This window comes from Chelmon rostratus, chromosome 10 (genome assembly GCF_017976325.1).
Source record: "Chelmon rostratus isolate fCheRos1 chromosome 10, fCheRos1.pri, whole genome shotgun sequence".
Lineage (NCBI taxonomy): Eukaryota > Metazoa > Chordata > Actinopteri > Chaetodontiformes > Chaetodontidae > Chelmon > Chelmon rostratus.
In genome coordinates this window covers 9476884-9493750 of record NC_055667.1, presented here as the reverse complement: position 1 = coordinate 9493750, position 16867 = coordinate 9476884, and the positions used below count along the sequence as shown (strand labels likewise).

At 42.4% G+C, this 16867-nt stretch overlaps 1 protein-coding gene across 1 annotated transcript in view; it reads right to left on the bottom strand.

The window, feature by feature from the left end:
* Positions 1 to 16867, bottom strand: part of cpne5a (copine Va) — a 70273-nt gene that overhangs the window by 31019 nt on the left and 22387 nt on the right. The window contains exon 8 of the mRNA XM_041945271.1: positions 2464 to 2527. Coding sequence (XP_041801205.1) covers positions 2464 to 2527 — 64 coding nt within the window. The remainder of the gene's footprint in view (positions 1 to 2463; positions 2528 to 16867) is intronic.

Here is a 16867-nt window from a genome sequence, read left to right as displayed (position 1 = left end):
AAAAAACAAACAAACAACACAGTATGTTAGAGTAGGTTGCTCAGGTCAGTTATCCAAGCTCTTTCAAATAGAGGCACCCTACACAGGAACTGTCCTGCTTAGCCCTGACACAGCCTCTACAATTACACTATCATGGCAACACAGTGACTTAAGCCTTCATTAGGGCCAGATAACACATACCCATTTTGGTGCCTAGCAGTGTTCTCTCATTAAGTGGGGAAAAAAGGCAGAACATTCATTTCTGCCGCTGAGCCTTAAGAGCAGCAGGGGAATACTGAGTGCAATCTGCATCCTTCTTTCCATTTCTCTGTTCTGCCGAGATATCGCTGCACAGGCTCGGTGGCAGAGCAATGCACACTGTCGCTTTCAGAAAGACTGGTCTTTCAAAGGAATCCGAAGCAATGCAGACATTACTTGAGTTACATCAGCTCCTGACGTCCTGAGGATCGCATACTGTAGTGAATCACCAAATGATGAGCCAGAGGATCATATGAATGAGAAATTAACACCATTCCTCTGTATGCTTCATGCATCACTCCAGTCATTCGTTGTTTGTCTGTTATGACTGGAGGCCTCAAGTGAAGGATTTTTGTCAAAATGAGGAACTGTGCTGCAAACGCACAAAAAAAGAAAATAACAAAGAAATAAGAAAAATGGTAAGCTCACTTCCATCTCATAACTACAAAAGAATAATTGAGGGACATCCATTGCGCAATCCAAAAAGGTCAGTAGTACTCCTTGGTAAGAATAGGAATGGATAGCTACATCTGAGCAAATAAGGAACCTCTCTGTGGGTTACTGCTGTCATATGTAAAGTGTCGTGTGGTTTACTTCGATTTAAATTAGCCAGAGCTGCGGCTGGACCGTTAGGAGGATCTGAGAGAGAGCCAGCCACTGCTCAGCATGTCATATGTGCCAGAGATAACGACAGCCGAGAGGAAGCCTTTGATCCATGCAGAGGCTGTTGCTCTGTTTAATGATACCTGGCAAATCCTCCACGAAGGTGAGAGCCAACCCACCTCGTGGTTAACAGTCCCCGCAGAACTTCTCGAGTTGATTCTTACTCTGCTGGTCTCATTTCTCCAGACTAGAGTTGCGGCGTTTACCTCAGGCAAAGGAGCAACTCTGCCGCCTCTATTTATTGGTCACAGTTGGATTATAGAATAAACACCAACCAGATGGATGGCAGCAATTCCAAAATGCTATAATTCACAGGTGTGGGAATGTTACTGAGAGCAGGGTCTTCAGACTATTCAACTATAACATGCCTTCTCCTGTTCTTTACTCAAACCTGAGGCATTTCCATCCAGGGTCACGCTCTGTGTAAACAGGGCAGGTCTGGGGGTCACATGTCAGCTCTGTGCCTCTCTAAATGAGTCTGGGAGAAAGGAAGCGGTCATTTGTACCAGTGATTATCATTTGCATTTATATTACAAGATCGCCTCTTGAAGTGGTGCTTTGCAGTGATTATGCTAACTCCTACCATGGCAGAGCCAGCGCACCTGATGACTCACAGCAGCCCTTCAGTGACTGAGCACTGGCACTTCAATCCAGCGAGGACCAAATCAGTAATGGTTATCATGGCAGTTTTATTATCAGCATGGCTTATCTGTCTCACTCTCATCGGAGGCTCTTTATTTGTCAGGAAGTGAAAGATGCTATGAGTAAAACTTTTAAAAAACAACAACCTCAAAGTCATGCTGTTGAAGCAGATGCTTTTCATACAACATGTATGACCGTAAGATACGAAGCTTTGGATCATTAGCTTCTTACATGCGTTAGGATATTATAAAACATTTATACCACAGTTGCAGTTAAATGCCTTGCTTTATAGCCTCTGAGGGAGGCCAGTTGTTCTGGCCAATAAGTCTTTCTACTTTCTCCCGCTCCACTGGCAGCAGTATAATGTGATTATTTACTATCTTCATTTAGCAGTGCAGAGAGAAAGCCAATGGGCATTAGTGGACACAGATTATTAATGCAGACTCATGGATTAACACACCACACATCACAGTGAATGCCTGTTTTAGTGATTGGAATGCAGGCGGGCTCATTAAATAGCCATTCGAACTCATAGCATATTCACTATGTACACAATTTCCAAATGGCAAACGCAATTGCATAGTGACACGGCGTATCCTGCTGGTTTAATGGGGAACAGTTACGATATAATATATCTCACTGAAGTCAAGGCCATTAAACATCTCAGTTACTTCAGAAAGCTTGGGGACGTTGCTGAACATGCATCACATCACTTCAACAACATGCACAATTTCCCTACTGTGTGTCACATAACTTCACAGTGACATGCCATAATCATGTGAAATGTTCAATTAAACTCTAATGCATCGTTGTTAAAGGGCCCATTTCAAATTAGATTAGCGAGCACTGCAAAACATTTATTATAAAACTGACTTTGTAAGCAAACTAAAACACATACGGGTTCAAACTGTTTCGACTTACTCTGCAGTTTCCCAGCTCCTCTGCCGACAAGACAATGGTCCCACATTTCTTCCCAGGGATGCCACTGTGAAAACAAATAGATATCATTCACTGTGACTGCAGTGGAGTCCATAAACTGGACACACGTCTGATCTCAGTTTCTCAATGGTGGTTATTTTAGCAACAGCCACATCCAATATTGGTGAGTTCAGTCAGCCCACCTGAGGAGCAGGCGTTCATTTTTACTCAACAGTTTTAATTCCTTCGCCTCCTGTATGTCATTTCCACCGGAGAGCAATAATAATAATTTGGAAAATTAACATTCATAAGGCTGCAGTCACACTTTTCATGCCTGGCTGATAACTGCCGTATTTTTACATAAAATTACAGCTTTAATCCAATAATGCATTACAGAAAGCCAACGTGACATCAGAGTGACAGCTTGACAGCTCTAATGAGACATTATTTTGTTTCACCACTGTAACTGAATCAAAAGCAGGTCATAAATACGGACTCTTGAGTTTTTAAGTACGATGTGGAATAAAACTGCTGAGACACAAAACTCTTCTGATCCTTGTTTGCCAGCACGCACTGAGATTTAAAGCTCTGCAGGTCTGCAGTTGTTTACTGCTGATTCCCGCTCCAGCAGATGATCAAGACGTGCCGCAGCGAACGAGAGGTTCCCTGCGTGTCTGTGTTTCTATGCATCATATCTTCAGTGGCTTGCCAATACAATGGCGCTGACAAAAATAGAGACAACATTGCTCCAGAGTTTGCCCTAAATGTTTTCTGAAGCAGTACAAAATGAGACTTTTTTGATACCCAATCTCACCTACTCTCTGCATCCACTGAAGCTGTGAGAAGAAGCCAGAGCTCATTCCACTCGACTCAGAGCAAGACAGCGTATCTACTTTCCAATCATACAGTAACACTCCAACTGCAGACACTCCTGTCATCTTTCCAGATAAAGGAGGAAATTACACAAGAGTCCTGCTGTGGCCTTAGCTGGGGGACAATCATTAGAAGGTCAGAACTGCTGCAGATCCTCATCAAGCTGTGACAGTTGATCTGTCTGAAAGTAATACTGGACTCCATACAACTAAATGAGAGGCAGTCTTTAACTAAAACAGCAGAATCTTGCATTATTTACAAATTTAATCTAAGGCATAAACCTGCAATGGTTGAACACACAGTGCTGTGTATGTCCATAAACCTGTTAAGAAATAGGATGTGGTTTCCTCTTTCTTATCTGCCTGTGCAGGAAGTGTTTGTAGTGATTTTAAGAGATATGGTACAGGGTGCTTCCATTAACCTTTACTGGCCTCTCTCAGGTTTCCAAGAGCCACAATACGCACAGTGTAATGCTCCATAAAAGCAGCTGTAGCCCCTGATGTGTCAACTTTGATCAGTACCTCAATATAAATCCACTGGCCAAAAGCATCCAACTGCAAACGCTACATATCCACCAACTATCATAATTTCATCCTTTAATGAGGAAAAATGTAAAATGAAGCCATTACTCTGCAAGAGGGCAGGCGTACTTCACTCTCTATTTTCAAGCTCCATGGAGACCAATCTCAAGGTGAACTTACTGTCCTTGAATTATTTATGTTTCACTCCAAGTTGCTACCGCGCAGTTTGACGATGCTTCAAAGTGCCAGTAAAGCCCTCACCAACGAGGCCAGTGAACCTTGTACATGCCCCAGGTCAAGTTATTTCCCTTAGGTCCCCATGACATCCAACTCTCCTATCAAACTGATAAGTGAGATCCGGTGATTGGTTACATACCAGCTGCAGGCATCTTTAGATGCACCACCCTGCTCTAATCTCTGTTGCTGAGATGAGAGCAGGTACCAAAAGGGCAATGGTCTTTTAAATTAGGCATGCATTATTGAGTGCGGCATTTTCTCTGACAATGACTAGTTAACCTGAAGAGCAAGCAGGCACTGAATGGATAAATACAGTTCCTGTCATTTATCTGGAGCACGTGAGTTCATTTTTATTGCCCAGACCGACAGTTTTTCAGTAATTTCTCACAACTTCTGTACTGAAATGTGATGGCTGGTGTTATGAAGTGCGCGCCATCAAGAGGCCTCATTCGCTCAGCACTCATTCACTTAAGGTTCCTCAGCGGGCAAACGCTTTGATGATGAAATTATGTGAAATGCACCGCTGTGGTCCTCCTTCCTGTGGTATCTGCTATCAGCAAGGCCCACAGACTGACTGAGTGAGGAACTGATGTGCTTTAATCAGCTGGTCATGTAAATATGTCATATTTGTCTCCACTGATTCTGCTGCTACCCAAACATTTGAATATTCAAATTACTACTGTCAAACACCATTAGGGTACTTTGTGATGTTTAACAGTCGGACGATCCCCAGCCAACCAAATCATGTCAACAGAATGACATGACAGCATTAGTGTTTCAGGTTACATCATCAAGCTCATCTATATACAGTATAATAGCAAATATGTCTTTTTGTCTTTTACTTCAGTTTCGTGATGTAGGGTGATATATTATGGTATCTTCTGGGCTGAAGGGACAAGTTATGTCATCAAAACTGGTTGAAAAAGTTGAAAAATGTGCTGCGATGATCTCACTTTGTAACAGTGCAACTGGGCAGTGTCAGTGTCGCATCCATAGACCGGATGAAACATGGAGGCAGTCTCTGCGACGTCACTCGACGTCAAAAGTTTCTGAAGAGCTATTGTGAAGCTCAGTGTCAGTGGCTCCAGCTGTCGCCATCTTGCCAGTGCCTGACTCCCCCAAATTCCTAGCTGATCCAAAAATGAGGAGAGAGGTGGACCATGGCTGGAGCTGAGGCGGACTGTGGGTGAAGCCGGGTTGCTGAAGCCTGCGGCTAGCTGCTACTCCCATAACCATGTCCATTTAACATTTAACTTAAATGAGCTCACCCCCTTTACAGATAGCATGAATGAGGAAATTAGCTAAAGAGACCAAAAATAGTTTTTTGTACCGGGCTGTAAACATGTTTATTTCTGCTGGAAAGTTTAGCCATTTTAATGTGGGGGTCTATGGCGATTGATGTCTCAAGTGGCCATTCAAGGAACTGCAGCACTTCATGTTGGCTTCATTTTACAGCCCTGAAGGTTGCCACTTTGATGCAACAGTGTATATGATTATGTGAAGACAGACAGTAATCAATTTATGTCATAAATTGTAAAATTGCCAGTTTTCATATGTATGTATGTATTAGATAATAAATTACCATTAAGAGCCATATTAATTATAAGTTGGGCAAGTTTAATTAGTAAACAGTTGTTGGTGTTTAATTGCAATAGCCTTGTGCAAGCAGTTACCAGCATTAACTGCTCCTCCACAAATATATTCTTTATTTTTTGTATTCTATTCTCTACAATTAGGATTTATGAACTCTGTTTCTTTGATCGTTTCAGTGGCTTGACAGTGTTACATATTAGCCTGAGTATTACCTGCCTGAGGGGATTTTCATTAAATTTTCTATGGACGTTCAATTTCTAACAATGAATCCGACAGGGTGTTTCAGTAATTGCTTGCCTTATTTTCCTTCACGTCCCCTCTGCACTTGATTACATAGCACCACTTAACGAGCAAGGAGGCAGGGTTGTACATTTAAAATGAACAGCACACTTGCAGACGCTCATCTGAAGACAAACTCTGCATATACTTTTCAGTTTTGAATGAGGAGTACCTGTTTTCCTAACTGTCTGTGCACAGCAAGTACTTTATCTCACGTATGAATTTCTTTCAATGAGGAGACAACACTCAAAACATGGTCGTGGAACACTGGACCAGCTCTACACCCTCCGCAGGGTGCTCAAGGGTTCGTGGGAGTTTGCCCAACCAGTCCACACGTGTTTTGTGGACTTGGAGAAGGCATTCGACCGTGTCCCTCGTGGGACGGGATGGCCGGTCTCTGTATGACCGGAACAGGAGCTTGGTTCACATTGCCGGCAGTAAGTCAGACTTGTTCCCAGTGCATGTTGGACTCCGGCAGGGGTGCCCTTTGTCACCGGTTCTGTTTATTATTTTTATGGACAGATTTTCTAGGCGCAGCCAAGGGCCAGAGGGAGTCTGGTTTGGGGACCAAAGGATCTCATCTCTGCTTTTTGCGGATGATGTTGTCCTGTTGGCTTCTTCGAACCAGGACCTCCAGCATGTGTTGGGGCGGTTTGCAGTCAAGTGCGACGCGGCTGGGATGAGAATCAGCACCTCTTAGTCTGAGGCCATGGTTCTCAACCGGAAAAGGGTGGCTTGTCCCCTCTGGGTTGGAGGAGAGCTCCTGCCTCAAGTGGAGGAGTTCAAGTATCTTGGGGTCTTGTTCACGAGTGAGGGAAGGATGGAACATGAGATTGACAGGCGGATTGGTGCGGCAGCAGTAATGCGGTCGTTGTACCGGTCTGTCGTGGTGAAGAAGGAGCTGAGCCGAAAGGCAAAGCTCTCGATTTACCGGTCAATCTACGTTCCTACCCTCACCTATGGTCATGAACTTTGGGTCATGACCGAAAGAACGAGATCTTGGATACAAGTGGCTGAAATGAGTTTCCTCCGCAGGATGGCGAGGCACTCCCTTAGAGATAGGGTGAGGAGCTCTTTCACTCGGGAGGAGTTCAGAGTAGAGCCGCTGCTTCTTCATGTCGAGAGGAGCAGGCTGAGGTGGCTCGGGCATCTTTATCGGATGCCTCCTGGATGCCTTCGTGTTCCGGGCATGCCCCACCAGGAAGAGGCCCCGGGGAAGACCCAGGACACGCTGGAGGGACTATGTCGCTCGGCTGGCCTGGGAACAGCTCGGGGGTCCCGCCGGAAGAGCTGGAGGAAGTGTCTGGGGAGAGGGAAGTCTGGGCATCCCTGCTTAGACTGCTGCCCCCGCGACCCGGCCCCAGATAAGCGGAAGAAAATGAATGGATGGATGGATGGATGGATGGATAGATGGATGGATGAAGGAGACAACATTTTTAGCAAATTACTGCAACATGTGATCATGTTAATTCAGTAATGATACAAGAGAACTGTTTTGCAATCACATTTTTCTGAACAAAGTTGTGTTTAAAACACAGAAACAAAAACAGAATGTTAAAGTTTGTTAATATCAACTGATATTAGGCACCACGCAATGTATGCATTCACTCTCACTTGACTTCCCACAGTATTGGAAGGGCAGAGAGGAAGTGAACACAGGCTTGTTAAACGACCATTTAAATGCATCAGTTAGATTTTTAGTGACTCACCTCACCCTCGCCTTTCCTCTATTCCCACTATGTGGCAAAAAGTTCCACTTGAACACAAGAAATATCAATGTCCATATAAAGTCCAACACGCCTACTGCATGAAATATACTAAGCAAATTAATGCTCCCCAGAGGAGGATCCCTTTCCATTTGGATACACCTTCATCTTTCTTTGATTGCCACCTATATTTAATAATGTCAGCAATGGCAGATTTTTAGCCACACTAATGATAAGGCCGTAATAATAGCAAAAGCATTCACATTATACATGTCACACTGAGCCAATGACATTTAATTATGTGAAAATATGTCTTTTTTTCGAAATAGATTAGCTTTCTCTGCATGATTTCAAGTACATTCATGAGTGAAATTACACAACATCTTTCAGTGCTAAAGTAAGATAGAATCAAATATTCATTTCAACAATTATGTATACGATTGCTTAGAAAAGTTACACAAAAATATTCTATAACTCTGTCCAAGGCTGCAGCACCCTTCCATCTCACCCATCCCATCTCCGTGCCTCGGTGAGATTGTTGAGTGCATTAACAACCATAAGTTCACAGCCCCAATTCCAAAAAGGTAGAGACAGAGTGTAAAACATCATTAAAACAAATGTGATCATTTTCTTTCTGACCAATACTCAACCGAAAACAATAAAAAGACAATTTAATGTTTTGACCCCTTTAGCTTCATTGATTTTTGTAAATTTGCGCTTATTCTGAATTTGATGCAGCGACATGTTTCAAACAAGTTGGGACAGGAGCAACAAAAGACTGAAAGTTGTGGAACGCTCCAAAAAGACCTGTTTGGAACATTCCACGGGTAAACATTGGTAACAGGTGATAGTATCATGATTGAGTATAGCAGGAGCATCCTCAAAAGGCTCTACATGGACTCAGGAACACTTTGTCAGTGCACACAGCTCGTTTGTAAATGGCTGCAATTTGTTTTTATTTACACTTTACACAGCGTCCCATTTTTTGGAATCAGGGTTGAAGAATATCAATTTAAACACTTATGCAGATCTATTACTTAATTCCTTGAAGACTTACAGTGAAGAGACGTAGTGGTAAAGAACAGAACACTCTGCAGAAGCAATAATGACGTCTGAATTCAGTGAGCAAAGTGCAGACACTTGAATAGTTTTGGTGAGGTGGTCTTGTTCAGAGAAGACTGATGACAGCCCGTTATCATCCAAGGCCTCTGTGCTTCCAGTGAATGATTAATGCGATATAATAAAGGCATTAAGGCTTCCAGCATCTCAGCAATGCAGGAGAGCAGTGACTGCACTAACCACATGCTAAGTAGCTATGATACTTAACACCATTCACAACTCTCCATAATTCATACAGTCACTTACAGGCTTCCCTTGGCACTCAACAGACGCTGTGCCATATGGTCCTGACCAATCCGATGCCAGTCCATGATGTGTATTGGTGTTGTCTGAAAACCTCAGCGGGTTTCATATTTACAGTCATATTAGCATCATGTCAGTGAGGCTACCTCCTCTGCCATTTCCCCTCTTCAACGGCAACCCAGAGGATCAAACAAAACTTCATAACGAAACAAACACGCAGAGACAGAAATGAAACAGCGCATCGTAGCAAAGTGGCTTCCTTTACCCAGACAGAAATGGAAGGAAGAGGTGCTGCCGTGCTCTTAGCTCACACTGAAACAGAGTTAACCACAGCTGCCTTGACAGATCCCCTGTTTGATCAGCTGAATGGAAAGAGATCAAGCAGCATATTTCAGCATCACTACAATTACTTGGCCAAAGTTTCTGATACTGCAGTTCCGCAGAATACCGATGAGAATGCTGATGGTCTCTTTTCCAATGGAGAACACATTCGAGTCATTTGTGCCTCCAAAAAACAAGTATCAAAGATCACTGTGTGTGACATGCTGTATTATGGACATTCAGGCTCGATGTATGGCCTCTATAATTTCCCATCTAGAGGCAGTCGCTGTCGTGAAATGGTGATTCACAATGCCTGTATTCTCCATTGCCTATCAGTATGGAGGTGGGGTGGATGGAGGTTGGTGAGATTAAAGTCCGAAGAGGGAGAAGGAAGCAATTGTTGATGCCGTTCACATTAGGTCATTAGGATGAGGAATGGTCTTGATATTTAACAACGCTGCAACGTGTCACGCATATGAGAGTGGGGGAGGGCTATCTGCTCAACAATATGAGTGAGAGCCCAAGAGGGGGAAAATATATATATATTTTTTTTTCACTCTGCAGCTATTGAAGGGTGGGTCTGCACACATTCCTACGAGACAAAACCCACTGCAGTGTTATCATGCTAGGAAGATTGTTACTTTGCAATTTCACACCTAAGGACAGGCAAATTAAAACATTTTATCTAGGAAGGTGGAGTGCAATAAGACAAGAAATATGATCATTTTCACTGCACAAAAGAATGATTTCCGAGAGCCTGCCCAGGTTTGTGAAACCAATGAATCTCTTTGGTTGATGAGGGGCAATGGATAAATGAACAGATCCAACTGGTTTGAGTTGAGTGAAAGACCAGCAGAGATGGAGGATGACAGATAATCTGGCTTTGTGCCACTGTAAACGTTTGGGGCAGTGGGCAGATCATAGTTGAACAGAATTAGACAAGGTTGACAAAACTCTATGTGGGTTCAAATGGGATTATAGCCATAATCCCCTTGATCTTCATACACTGATAAGCAGCCATAATCCTTCACCTCACTAGGATTAAAAAAAAAGGATGAAAAGAGCACTGGCTAATTCAAAAGGACACCAGAATACCTAAGCATGGTTCTCCGAGAGGAAAAAGAGAGCTGCTGCTGCTGCGAGAGGAGCTGGTGTTTGCGTTTAAAGCAGGTAGCTACAGGCAACCTGTGCTAAGCTCTTTGAAGCTTTGTTAGAATGAGCACAAAGCGAGTAAATGGGGCGAAAAGAAATGTGGTGCAGAAAATGTCAGCTGGATATACAAAACAACCAAGAGTAAAGAATGTGTTGACTTTCTTCACCAGAGGAAACGAGGTGCGAGGCATGAAACCACACTGTCGCCAACCTGGCATCCTTTTTTTTCCCTTTTGTTGCAGACATGTTGTGCAAGTTATCGCTGTGCTGTTCACAGGGTACCCCAGGTCTCCCACTGATGCGTCTCAATGAATACCAGTAATCTGCTTATTTACGGGAATTTTGCTCACTCTTGCTTGATAATTTTGGACACTAAACATGAAACGCCATTATGTTTTAAATGCATTCAATTTTATGCGCATGTAGTGATGTAATGAAACCGTTGTTGACGTCTTGATTACATAAATTACGGCGCAGGCTTTAATCACTATAATAACATTTGATTTATTGTGATTCTAAATAAATGAGCCATTCATCAACCACCTGCAAGCTAAAAATTGCTTGTTTTGACAAAGAAAGAGAGGATTAGGAGAAGCCGCCAATCAGACAGAAACTTCCTGTCTGTCTACGGGCTAAAACTCGAAGTCATGACAGCGTTCACTTCCTTCCCTGTGCTCTGTCCTGCCAACAAGAAAAATCCTTCTCTAGAGGGCATAACGAGCCCATTTTCAATTTCCCCCCATGCAAGAACATCCCTCTCTATCAGAGGCCAACAGAGGCGCCCAGCTCTCTTTGTTATTCCACCTATGATGTTAAGTCGCATTTATCCCACTTTCCCACTCAGGGTGCTCGCCATCAAATCACAGCTGATTCTCCTCTCCCTCATCCCCGCCGTGTCACAAGGCCACAGCACCTTTCGCCCCCTCACCTGCCGCTGGGCGGCCAGTAATGGAATTCATATCATGTTACAGTGGGTCGGCCTGACCTCCACTGTGGTGGTTACTGCTGACTATAGATTGCAATCTGCGTGGCGACAGATCGTTTTCGCCCGCTGAATAGATTAACAACACAGGAGTGTTAAACTGTGGCGGCAGAGCGCTCGTTCAGAGGCTTTCAGGCTGCTTTCTCACTTTTCCAGCGGGATGACAGCGCGTGGCCCTGACAGAAATGAACATTGCTCTGAAAGCAAAACAAATCAGCTAAGCTATTCTGCAGAGTTAAAACCTCTGGTGCCCTCCCCTGCTCTCGCACCAGAGGCCTCCATTATTAGTGCGAAGACAAAAATCTATTACCTTATTATTGACAGAGCTTTACAAATCAAGACCTTCAACAACCACAGTGCAAATTAAATCAACTTTTCCTTTTCATGGCAGAAAAAGGGGAGATTTGGAGATTTTGTGTGATGCCAAAGTCCTTGAGGAATCATAAACAGAACACATCAAGCGGACGTTGGACGACCAGGTGAAAAAGAGCTGTGCTGCTGAGAAGGGGGACTTTTTGCCTCTTATGGAACCAAAATGCTGCCTTATAATTCCCTGTTTCAATTGACAAAAATGGTTCTTGTACAATCAGCACGGCCAGTTTTTCCTTGCCTAAGCAGGAATCCACATTATTAGAGAGGGACCTCTTGTTAGTGCTCAGCCTTGGAGCCCAAATTGGCATTTAGCGAGGCAGCAGAATGCTCTAATTGTGTGTGATGTCCCGAGGCAGAGGATGCTGATTACTGTAAGCCGTCTAAAACACTTCACCTCCCAGTTAAGTAATACAGGCAAACACGGGGCTAAATGGGCAAAGAAACACAGTACCTGCTTCCCTCTCTCCATGTACAGTATCAGGAGGACTTGTTTTTAGTTTCACCAAAAAATGAACTCTCACTCCCACTCATCATTTAAACCTGCAGCACAAGTTTTGTTTTTTGTTTTTTTCATCTCTGAGGAGCAGCCGCTGCGTACCCTCGAGTCTGTCAGCCAACTGCATTAACCAACAACTTTAAAGGAACTGTGAGTCTCTGAAGTAGAGATGAGACAAGTGATGCCCTCTGCTTCAGTTTTCTCTGAGTAAAGTTCTGGTGAGTCATACAGCTCAGCTACTTGAGTAGTAGTTTGACATCTTGTAAGCATGACATCGTAAAGATGTACTTGACTTTTCCGTATAAATTATGAGTGGTGAGTCAAGAGAGTTTGGACGGTGTCTTTTTGTCTCGCTCTTCCAAAATGACAAGCACAAGAGCAGAAGTGTGAGGACAGGAAAACTGTTTCTAACATAAGCTGCATTAGCATGCAGTACTAACCGAGCACTACTTCCCTTCACTTTCACATTGACTGAGGCTAAAGGGTTAGCATTCTAATAACTTAATGTACAACATTAGTCTGTGGGGTTACAAGTCATGTTAAAAACCATTCACAACCAGCACATGTCTGCTGCTGGACGCTATCACAATTCCTTCTGGGGTTTGGGAACATTTACATCCAAACAACACCAGGCATCATCACCTGAGATAGTGCTAAGTTTACTAAACACATTGGTTAGTCCTCACCCTCAAGAACTTAAATAAGAACAAGTGTGTAAGCTTGGCAGCCAAACATTTTCCCACGTTTTCCTCATCATACTTAAAATACTTGGACCAACAAGCTCTACGCTGCTACAGAGCAATGCTACCTCTGTGTTTTCATGTCCTTTACATGGATCACCAGCTGGTGAGGAAGCTGACCTTTATGTGACTTCAGCCTCAGTCTTTTACCACAATATCATTAGTTATGCAGCCATCGCATTTATATTCAAGACCCCTTTTACACAATTCATCATTTTAATACAAATAAGCTGCCAGCCAACACAGCTTCTGTGAGCTTAATTAAGTAGGTACAGCAACAAACAACTGCTGTTATTTCAGGCGGCAACGCCAACAGTCCCGGCTACTATCAAGACGCTTTTGTCTACCTTTGTGTGAAATCTGTCATCATTTTCACAATGTAATTTCATTTTTCAGTGAAATGTTTCCTATTACATCCTGTATATAATTTAAATTAAATCTGAGAGTGACTGATGATGTTGTTGTACTTTTTCCTTCCAGTACTGAAGGTAAAGTAAGAATTTTTATCATAACAAAGACCACAATAATCATTTCTGTTTCTTCATCTTACAGTAAATCACAATTGTATCTTTATCCATGGATAGATGCTACAGTATGGATGGATAAGAACAGTACAGTACAGCTTATTACTTTGTGATTTAATGTAAGTGCAACCTAAACTTATAAAAGGCAATCTAGCAAAATAAACCATTGCTCCAATAGCCATAGAGTTAAATCTACACCTCTGACTCAGTCTCAACAAATATCAAACAGAACCGGTTTTAGAGACATGGTATTCATTGAATTGTTATTGAGTTAGATTGTACTGGTGGTGCTGTATTTAATACTTGTGTGAAGCTCAATTATTGGGAGCAAAGAGAGATGTCTGAGTGCAGAATCAATGTTGAACTGATGCCTAGACCTCAGCAGGAGCACAAGGATGAGAACTTTAGAGAGTATTAGAAGATTATTCAATTTTACACTAAACTGATTTACTGTGATACAATCACTTCAGAACTGGAAACATTCTGACTGGTTTTTGGTCGAGAGATGAATCGGCTGATTGAAAACACGGTTGATGTGATGGAAGCAGAACCGAGCTTCATTATAAAAACTCCATTATCATTCATCAGTCTGTTCATTGTTCATCATTCAGCATCTGCACTGATGTGAGCAGTTATCATTTAACATGTGCACTGGCCAGTGTGTCAATCAAAGCTTAATGTTGAAAAGTCGGTGCTGATTGTTGTGACTTCCTCATCCCTGAGGCCTCATCACGCAGTGACGGAGCCAGTTTGGAGCCGTTTGGAGCTCTAGTCTGTGAGACGGACTTTTTGTTGACCATTCTCTCAACGCTTTCTGCTGCTTTACTGATGTTGCCGATGGATTGATAGCACGTATTTAAAACAGGTGTTATTATGATGTTCAGATATTAACGTGACCCGTCACCCATTGGCCGCTGCACATGTTAAGCCATAAATTCCCACACCAGAGAAAACAAATGATTAACAGTCGAGCTGTGATTAAAAAAAGATGTTTATCAAAAAAAAAGCTTTTTGTGATTTTGATCAAATATTGGTTCTGCAGATCTGCCATGTTTTTATCAAATTATGTCGGAGAGAATTTATCAGTTTAACCACACTTTCATCTCTTCTGGTTTTTTATTGTTTAATTTTTGAGTTACACCCTTGGGCTCACTTAAATCTAATTTCTGCTTGGCCTTTGACTTTGAAGTTTTGCATTCAAAGTGGCACTGTGGTGCAGCCTCTGCATTAAAGCTTTAAAGGCACATCCCAAAAGTTTGTTGCAAAGGCTAAAGGACTTTAAGAAAACGTAGTAAGGTACACTGCCACACTGAAAACAGAAGCAATGACATAAAATCAATATTACATTAAACTTCCACTGCACCTCCACATCCTGGGTACATTCTGGCAGAGCATGAGGTATTTACTGTACTTCACATTCATGTTTCCTGGACTTTCTACTCAGTTATGACTCTATATGAAGCGTTGTAGAAACAAGTGGAAGACAGGTGGGTTACAGTTCAGACGAGCCTTGGCTGTGCTTTAGAGCTTTTAATTTATATAAAAAAAAAAGATAATTTTCTATAGTTGTACCGTTCCTTTCCTCCCTTGGCCTCCATAGGCACAACCACAGCACCCCCAACAGTCACTGTAGTTTTGTTTATGGTTCAGTCACAGTATGTTAATGGTCTTATCATGCTAATGGTGTGCTGCATTCCTATGCTCTAGTGTGTGGTATAATTTACCATTCCAACAGGAGAGGTTACCACCATTTGTATAATGAACTCTATTATCATGTTACCTATACACACATATCATGATTCCTCCCCACAGGCTATGCACATAATCACAGCCATGGGAGCTGCATCACAGCTGCTATGTTTTCAGTAAAAGATGCCATTCACCTGGATCAGTCAATCATTTAGCTTAGCATTTCCTCAGCTACCAATAACTTTGATGCATGCCTCTCATTAAAAGCAGATTATATACAGAAAAGGATTTGTACCACTGTATCAGTTCAGTGCCTCATAGCTCACATTCCTTTCATTGGCAAATGTTTCTGTCTTAATAAAGGCATGTAGGAAAAGCTATACATCTCATCCGACCTGTTATTTTCCCCAAGACAAATACGCCTGTGGAAATTTTCCTGGAGGCAAATGGCACGATATTATGTTTGTCCCCATGTGCACAGAACATAAAATTCAGAAATGATTGAGGCAAATTATTGAGCCAGGCGTGAGTAGCAGGTTATCTTTCTGCTTTCATGAAGAGGAGTGTGTGTGTGTGTGTGTGCACGTGCGTGCACATTATATTAATCATAATGTAATGAATACAAGAAGTCCCACAACATGATGAATACTGAGTGCACATACATGGCATCAGTCACCCCAAAATTCAGTGCTCACCAAGTAAACACATATTTTGGGTCAAGACATTTTTAAAGACCCCTTAAAATTGAAGATAAAGCCTGAGATTCAGCATGTGGTGGTTATGGTTAATATTAAGATAAGAGTCAGGAGTGAATTTAAGTCAATATGATGTTCACATAATATGACGTTTTCGTAATATACTGTACATTCTGAAGGCGAGTTAATGCTGCTTGATTAATAGATGTGACATTAAATGAAAGACATCTTACATGTTTCCTTTGTTTTCCAACATTAGCAGCGCTGAGCAGCTTTTTGTGGCCATATTCAGGCAAAGCACAAGGTTAAAGTTATTGAAAGATCATGGTCTTGGTTAAATGAAAGTAAGCACTGACTGGAAGCAAGGGAAGTGGCGTCTTATGCTTAAATATTTAACCAAAACCATGATCTTTCCCTGAGTGCAGTGGAGTACATGAACCCTGGTCTCCAGTGTCAGCGTTCTGTGCTTTGCAACCCGAAAACCTGCTTCTGATTTCTGTGCAACAGAACAGCATCTTGGTAGCCTAGTGGTTAAGGCACAATGTAACAGCACTGTCCATGATTAATTTCCACTCAGGGACCTTTGCTGCCTGTCATCCTTCTCATTTTCCCATGTTTCCTGACTGTCTCCGCAGTATGCCAATAAAGACTACAATGCCAAAATAAATTAATAAATAAATAAAACTTCACGCTTCCTGTTCTATTAAAACCTCCTGTGAACATGATACACAGCAATTGTACTTTCTTTAAAATGTACTTGGAAAAGCAGATTCGCAGTATAATGTGTAACAGTGCACAGACTGAATGTTTGGTCCCAGCAAGGTAAAAAAAAAAAAACTATTAAGGTTTAAGACTTGGCTTTGAG